Source organism: Oxyura jamaicensis, chromosome 1, assembly GCF_011077185.1.
Source record: "Oxyura jamaicensis isolate SHBP4307 breed ruddy duck chromosome 1, BPBGC_Ojam_1.0, whole genome shotgun sequence".
Taxonomy (NCBI): Eukaryota; Metazoa; Chordata; class Aves; order Anseriformes; family Anatidae; genus Oxyura; species Oxyura jamaicensis.
In genome coordinates this window covers 12,460,747-12,469,693 of record NC_048893.1, presented here as the reverse complement: position 1 = coordinate 12,469,693, position 8,947 = coordinate 12,460,747, and the positions used below count along the sequence as shown (strand labels likewise).

Sequence of the window (8,947 nt, the reverse complement as noted above, 5' to 3'; positions counted from 1 at the left end):
AGGAATAATAGCACTATAGGTTTGGATCACGTCCAACAAAGTGTCAGATCCACAAACAGCTAGTACTTACTGCATAATGAGAACAAGGCTTGCTTTTTGTAGCCATAAATAGACTAATTCTATGTTATGATTAGTTAGGATTTTAAATCAGGAGGTTTGAAAATGCAGTTTTAACTAAGGTATCAAGAAATAAAAGCCACTGTGCATCAGAAAAATACAAATTTGCACTTGATTTCCTGAAAAGGGAAATAATTCAAAAGTGGACTTCTGTTGCTATTTTATAATGATTTAAAATATAGATTGAAGTAGTGTTTATAAGTAAAAATAGGTGTTTTATTATTATCATTATTATTTTGCTCTCCATTTAGAATTCTAAAAATGCCCAAGATTTTAGAATCTGGTACTATTTTAGAAACTTTCAAATGTGTTTTATATCTTGAAATGTGCTACAAATGTATATGTAATACTAAACTATAAGGTAATAAAAGTCTGCCAGTGTGTTAATAAAGACTCCTTTGTATATCCCTGCATACACTGAGAAGATTGTCCAAACAAAAAAATACATGCAAAATGATAAAGAAATTAGGGTAATGGAGTAATGGTTTAGCTTCCCATTTCACAAAAACTTTCCAGAACCAAGGAGGAAAACAGATATGGCAAGTCTTGTTCTTACTCTTCTTGCTCTGTGTCTGTCTCTTCTTTCTGACAATAATGCTGAGACTATGGGAAGTATTGCACAGTGATAACATGAAATTTGAAATGAGGGCTGAGATTAGAGGACAGTTAAGAGCTAGCTACCTCTGAGTTACGTCTTCAGAATACCAGTAATTGGTTATTTATGCCAAAAGTGAAATGCCTGCTTGTTCAGAAGTGCAATCATGAAGTGTAAGGATCTGCCTCTAGAAAGCATGATCTAACTGCAGCCAGAGAAGAGTGAGTGATCATCATCAAACTAGGAAAACCACGGTCTTCCCCTTTCCAGTGGAATGAAGTGGATTTGCTCACCAGTATTTAAAAGCTCTAAAAGGCATTCCACAGCTTCCTCCATTTTGGGTTTCCCCCTGATTCTGGAACAGTGTTTAATGATCATAACTCAGCACTTAAGTAAACAGTTAAAACCAAGAAGAGCATCAAATTGCATCACTGTTGCAGAAAGCATTTTAGTAGGACAGAAATATTTTTTTTCCTCACTGGAGGAATTAAACCAAGGGAACTTCTGTATGTATGGCTAACATTTCAGAATTAGAAAAATGTAGTGAAACTATAATTTAAGCATATAAGTTATGCTAAAGAGTATTCTATAGACCAGAATATACATTCTGTGGAAGCCTGTTTTTTTCCTTCATTTTTTATTATTTTTTTCCCTTCATTTTAACATTACTACTACTGTAATATAACGTTATTACTACTGTAGAGCTATTTAGAAAGCCCATCTGTAAAATGGGTGATTATGCTAATGATTTTACAGGCAGCAACTTGAAGACCAGAACATTTAAAAAACTCATTAAAACCTAGGTGGGCAGCAAAGTGGAAATTAAGCATGTCTTCTACTCTATTGTCATAAAACAAAACCGTATTTCTTATGGTTGAGTATTATGTTCTTGGTAACAATATAGGATGAATTGTAGCTTTGGCTTTTTTGTATAACATCTCTGAAATTAAGGTTGTGCATTTATGGCATGGATGGTAAATACTTGTTGAATAATTTCATGTTATTCTTATAAAAAATAGGGATTTCCTTGTGTCCCCTTCAAAAGGTGTCCTAGTACATCAACAACAATCTCAAAGTACCAAAAAGTCCTGATTTGTTAGTTCTGCTTCTGAAACTGAATGATAGAGATGGAATATTTTCTGCTATTAAGAAAACAAAACTGAAAAAATAACGAATATAAAGGAATTGGATGTCATTTACTGACATATTAGATTGAGATTATACAACTAGAAAAGTTTGGTGAGAGGTATTTTCAGTTAAATTAGGAAGATGGAGATTTTCAAAGAAATTGACCTTTTTCTTGATGCCAAGATCTATGGCTTACTGATCTCCAGATGAACTATTCTGGCCCAAAATATTTTAGAGCAGCCTATCAATTGCTGAAGTTAACAACAGCTGGCTAAGAGATCACAAGGCACTGGGGAAAAATAAATTTGACCTGTTCATTTCTTGACATGTTGCAGTGCTTGTGGGGACGTCAAAGAAGCTATTGGCAGACATATAGGCTTCACCAGTTTTCACCATCTGAGTTCCTCCTGCTCTGACTTCCTTGGGAGCATTCTCATTTTTGCAGCTACTGTCAAATTCTGGCATCTTCAGACATCTCAAGGAGGAAAAGGGACCAGCACTTGAAAATCGGAGCTGTGTTTATTAATTATCAAAGAAGAAGACTCATTGTTTATATTTCCAGACTACAAACTTGTGTAACCATAGGATAAGGTACACATGCATTATTCTGTATTTTTAGAAATGCAATAGTTCAGGAGTATGTTAATATATGCTTTTTTGGACAGTGGAATACTAAAAGAAAAATAACATCTGGAGGCAAGCCATCAGTGCAATAAGCCAAACATCTGAAAGTATGTCACAATTTATTTTATCATTCTTGGCAAATTTGAAAAATATATATATATATATAATCCCTTGCACACCACAAGAGTACTTCCACAATGCGGAGCACTTATTTTCAAGTTTCTGCATTGACAATGTGTTGTTTGACAATACTGGAATCACAGAAAAATGCTTCTTAAAAATCACTTCTGTGCTGCAGAGTGTTCTCTCTTGCAGGGTGGATTCAACAGAAGCAATTTGTTCGGGAGGGGGGAAGAAAGAATTTAAAGCAGTACTGTATGTGATAAGAAATAAGACAAAAACTGAATCCAAAATCTGTTTTCCTATTCTTTGGAATTAAGAAATTATGTAAAAAGATGAAATGAATTTTGACATTCTTAAAAACATTTAATAATTTCACTACATTTTTTTAAATCTGTGGGGACAGATCTTGTGGTTTGCTCCATGTTTTTTTTTGGTATAGTTTCATTTTAGATATCAGCATATTAGCATACAGTTAAGAAAAGAACAATAAACCAGTCATATCAGACTGAGAACTCCTCACAGACAGGGATTTATGCTTTATATTGGATCATTGCATTGATTTCTGATCTAGCACATAAAAAAAAAAAAAAAAAAAAAAAAAAAAAGTAAAATCTATCTTACTGAGTCATGCAGAAAAAGTTTGTTTAGCAAAATTTTATAGCATCTTATAATAAATTTCAAAACATTCTCCCTCACAGTTCATTTGAAGAAAGAGGTTAAAGAGGAACTTCATTTACCCAAAGCAAAGAATACAGTATTAAATTCCATATGTATCCAAATGGAGATTCTCTGGTGAGAATTTGAGAATTCCAACAACACTGAAACTGCAAGTGAGTTGAGAAAGCAATTGTTTCACTAAAATGTGCATGAAATTTTGTATCCCTACACCTTATTTCCGAGAGTGTTTTTAATTTCATTGATAATCAACAGGGGCTTTGGTAAAGAAATTCAGTATTAAGATGTTACTGTTATTGAAATAAATTAAAACAAGGCAAATACCTATGATATTGCAACGGCATCTTAATGTTCACTAACTTAATTGAATCTTATCTGAATGCACAAAATCTGTTATCCAGCTTTAAGATAAAAAATGGTTTAAGTGAAAAAAATGAAACAATCAGTACAAGGGTATTATTATCTGCTTCATTATAATTGTTTTTGGCTTGCATGGAGGAAAACACTAAATTGCTGCTATTTGTGGTATCAAATTTCTATGTTAAGCAAACAGTGTTTTTCCAGACAAAGAGATTAAAAATCCTTTAGACTACAGTTAACATTTTGCAATCATTACTGAATTTCAGAAACAGATGTGCTACTTCTGTCCCTAAACGTTGTTGAGTTTGATTTGATTACCTGCTAGATGCTGTGTATCCTTTTCAGAATGGGATTTCTACTTAACTTTAGGCACCTTACTGCAGGAAAATTTCCTTAATTTGTCTATATAACAGTTAGAGTACCTCACAAGAGGAACCTTTTTTGATATCCATAAAAAGCAAACAGACGCTTTTCTCTCCTTTATGCATTTATGAGAAGGTATCAACACAACACACCATTTCAGATCTTTTAAGTTAGCATTGAAACAACATATTGCTGCCTAATATTTCCTGGCTGTGTAGCCCTCTGGTTCCCTTCTTGTTCTTATCATTGAGAAACTTGATCTTATGATCTTTTGAAGCTTTGGCTTGTTTCCTCAATGTTTCTTCTAGGATCATTTTTCATCCTACTGCAGCCTCTGATGGTCAAGTCATATCCAGAGACCTTCGTGCGAGATTACTATCCTGGTATGAGGCCCATGTCTGACCACTGCAGGACCTGACATCTCTTGTAACCCTGTATATTTGAGAACTGGGAATTCAAACTCCAGGATTACTTGTTGGAAATGGACTCTTCTCAGATTATTTTATTTCCCTCTCTGATGGTAGATATTTGATACCTAAGAGCCATTAATAGACCAGGTTCTTATATCACTTAGGACCATTTTTCTATTATTTTACAGTCTGTTTAGAAGTCATATCTAGTCCCTGCACTGGACTGCCCCCTCCACCCCTAAAACGTTGCTCTCTTACTTCCTTCAGTTATTTCTTGAAATATAGCTGTTTTCAGAGCAGCTGCTCTGTGACAGACCTGGCCTTGAATACAAGCAGCTGACAGAGGGTAGTTGATGGGATTTGTATCACCATGTGTTGCCTGTAGGCTGTTACAGACCACTGTAGGAAAAACATTGATGCTCCACTTGCATCCACAGTAGTAAGGATGTCACTTGTGTCATGAGTCACACTGTATTCCACCTGTGTAGACATGAGGCCTGCACGAATGCTTCAGGCCTCAGAACACATAAAAAGCAAGCCAATCTGGCTGTAAGTTAAAAGATGGGGCATTATGCCAGAAAAGAAAGGGCAGTCTGCCTTGACTGTAACTTAAAGAGTCAGATAGTTAAGGAAAAACAAACAAACAAACAAAACAAAACCACTAAACCTCAGACACAAAAGGAACCAAAACGTTAAGTCTGCAAAAACAAAAAAGAGATGGAAATCCAGTGCGTTAAACTCCTTGCTCAATGCTAGAGTGGAAGGAAAGCAGGTTTGACCCTTGCTTCCACTGACAAGTAGTTGTGGGGAGCAGTCAAATGTGCTACAGATGGTAGAGGTTGCAAGTGCAAGAACTGGAAGCATTTTCTAGTGCAATGCCACCATACTGTAGTGTGATGGATCAGTAGCTACTGCTTAGCTTCCGGCTTTCTTTATTGTGACTACCTCCTGTCTGCTAAAGGTGTCTGCTGTCAGACAACAACCTTTAGCAAACACAGTGCTTTACACTGCTGCTCCCCTTAACTTGGCAAATCAGGCTTCTGCAGCAGTTGGAGTCCCTCCCAGTACACTTCATCTTTGAAGTTTCCTCCTTTTGGATTCATGTCCCCATAGGCCTTACTTGGTACCTAACTGTACGTGTTAGACTGTTTTTTTGTGGATGTTTTCCAAGTGAATGACTCGTGTAGTACAAGGCTGGAGGCTGAGCTGCACAAGATTGTTATTTGTGTCATAACTCTTCATGCAAAACACCTTCAACTTCTATAGTAAAGTAGCATTACTTGACATTTTAATATTAACTAGAACTGACAATCTGTTTTGCCACATCCTTTTATTACTGCTGGGATATCCTCCCAATTTCAGTACTCTGGCAAATAGTGAGATCACTACATGTGAATATCAAGGACAACCATTTCTCGTGTGGTTCTCATCCATGACATCTGTAGAACACGTGGCTAAGAGGAAACTGTTCTGTCCTTTACACAGGATTTATATGTTAAAGGAGCTACTTTGTATGCCCAAGACTGAGCTGCCCAAAGATAATGAATATATGGAGAATTCCAGTTATTTATATAGTGCTCACAGTTCAGAAGTTACTGTTAGAATGGGTTATAACGATTTATTCAAAACTGTAACATTCAGAACTCTATGCAGATTGTTTGCTGATCCTTTGTTATATGACAGCATAGGTATGTGAGTATTTTATTTCACCTTTTTCCCTTTGAAGGCTCTGGTTTAAAAATGTCGACAGATAAGGTCTGTTGTGTTTCTTGACTTTTCACATGTTTTTGATCCAACTTTTAAAGCCCTTGTAAATATAAACTCATTAAAGACAGGATTGAAGGTTAGTATAATATTTCACAAAATTATTAGAATGATTTTGAAAATTCATCCACATCATTTGCAATCAGTAAGAATCTGTCAACTGATTTTACTGGGTATTTGGATGTATGCCCCTAATGTATGTCAGATGTGTAACTTACATCTTTATACATTTCAACGGGAAATGACCAAATTACTGATTTGAGTTTCAAGCTGATAAGTACACGCTGTGCATACATCAGGCTTATTCATATTGCTTGTTGCCAGATGACAGATGTTGGTCTTAAGATGATTTCACAACTGAAGTATATTTATGTCCTGAATGTAGCAGACTGCTTATGGTACCATATCACACCAATTTTTCTGTAAAACTTTCTAAAAGAATTTTAGTAAAGTTAATTATGCTCATCATAAGTCCTATTAGCATATCTTTCAGTTTTAAAAATAAATTCTTGTCATATTAATACATATATATTAACATTTAAAAAAAAATTATACAAATAGTTCTTTTTTCCTGTACCATGTTTTCAAAAAACCATTAATTATTAATCCAGTTAAAACAAAATCATCAACAGTAGAAGTAATATTACTTAAAAGCTATGGCATATTTTAGTGCTGGAATAGGGCTTCAAAAGAAACATTGAGGAAACAAGCCAGGGCTTCAAAGACAATGCAAGAAGTAGAGCTGTCTTAAAATTCGGCTATTGTTTACTTTTGTGAATACTTTTTTTTTTTTGGTACAATTACAAAGACAACATAGTATGTTATGTTGTAGAGGAAGGATATATTTGGTGTGAAGACTATTTTCCATTTCAGATGTGTCATGCATCAGTAGAAAAAAAGAGCAAAGAAAGAGCTTCCAAAGTTGCACTCTTGTTCCCAGTTCTGTGGCATGGTAATGTTGTCAAGGGTGGGTGGGAAAAGGGAAGGCAAAATCTACATGTATTTCAAAAAAAACAGACCTATAAAATAATACAAAGAAGCTAGAACTGCCACTTCTCATAACATTTCTGACATCATGTTAAGTTTTAGGGATTCTGCTTTAATATGTATCTAAATACATGTGCCTGCTGCTGCTGTGTGAAAATCTGATAACTTTGCGTGCATAGATGCACTGAGAAGTGCTGGAGTAGTACCATGACATCATGTTGGTAATTCAGTTGTGCAGATGGGACAGCTGCCTGAATTCTCTGGATTAACATTTAGAAGGCTGGATTTTCCAGCCTGTTGGCCAGATGGTTTCTTGGGCTGTGAGTGTGTTTGTACATGTGTCTACTACCTCTAATGCTAAAGAATTGCTGTATTACATTAACAAAACTTTTAAAGCAATTATAAAGCTATTGTAAAGCTCTGTATTTTGTTTTACTTACTTTTGCAGACATTTGTAAAAGCTTCACCATTACCTTTTTTTTTTTTTTTTTTTTCTCTTATTTGGAGATTATTTTCATATAAAAATTCACTCTGAATGAGAAACATTTAGGATTTATGACAGAAATCAAGGGAAGCACCATACTGGTAACAGAATCTTAAGAACAGATTTTGAAATGTTTAGTTTATAGGATGTTAAAACTTTTTATCAGTTTCCTTTTTTCATTGACATTTTATCTTAGTCTGAAAGTCTAACTTTTTCTAACTTTAGAGTCATATGGATTTATTTTATTTATTTATTTGAGAAATGAATGGGACAGAAAGAACAAATCTAAAAATTCAGAATGCTTGCAATTATAGGAAGTGTTTGACTACATATGAAAAATGAAGAAAGAAACTGGTCATGATTATTAAAATTAAGAAACAATAGATATGAGTAAAAAGTTGTCTAAAAGTTTATGTTTGTTATCTTCATGTATGATAATCCACGTGAAGCAGTGTGTGATCTGTGTTTTCATCAGCTGACTGGAGAAACTTAGTATGTGTGTTCACTGTACAATTATTTCAGCAGTGCTATTCTTACCTATGTTTTGTTTGTTTGTTTGTGTTTGTTTGTTTGTTTGTTTTAGGACTTTGGGATTTGTAGTGATTGTTTGTTCTGCAACAAACTGTACAAGCCAAAATATAATTCTGTCCTAAAGAGAAATCCGGGATAGCTATTTTGTCCATCAGGTAACACAGAAGAAATCCTGAACTTTAGCAGCAACCGAGCCTGCTTCAGTTTAAGTGTTTGGACAACACTCTCAGACACATGGTCTGATTTTTGGGTGGTCCTCTGGGGATCCAGGAGTCGATGATCCTTGTGGGTCCACTCCAACTCAGGACATTCTGTGATTCTCTGAAATATTGTGAATGAATTGGAAAGGTAATTGTACAAGTAATGTTAAACGTGTCAAAGATATGAGCTGTATTGAACACTTACCCAAGTTGTAGTCAACCATCCAAGCCTCCCAGGTTGGCTGAAAGATTTTCCATTTACCTACTGTTAATAACCTTTTAGTATATTATGAGTTAGAGAGTTGTGTGTGTGACATGCAATTGATTAAGTGAAATAATTCAAGAAATAGTTGAAGTTAACTCTTCGGTCAGTGCACATACACAGAACAGCTACTACATACATATACATGTACTACCCCTATGTTTTGCTTCTGTGCTGGAAGACCATTTCTCCTTTAAATAATTTTATTTAATTAAATTAAAAGATGTATATATTAATACCAAATAATATCAATAACAAATATTACTCTGAAATGTTTAAACAGGTTTTGCTATCTAGATATGTTTTCCAAGCTCTGTCTTTTGA

The 8,947-nt window shown here is 34.7% G+C and overlaps 1 protein-coding gene across 1 annotated transcript in view; it reads left to right on the top strand.

Moving 5' to 3' along the window:
- The window catches only part of FBXL13 (F-box and leucine rich repeat protein 13), a 76,522-nt gene that overhangs the window by 42,372 nt on the left and 25,203 nt on the right, over nt 1-8,947 (top strand). Inside the window, 3 exon segments of the mRNA XM_035341867.1 lie at nt 4,884-4,944; nt 6,122-6,237; nt 6,396-6,581. Of these exon segments, the coding sequence (XP_035197758.1) occupies nt 4,884-4,944; nt 6,122-6,237; nt 6,396-6,581 (363 nt within the window).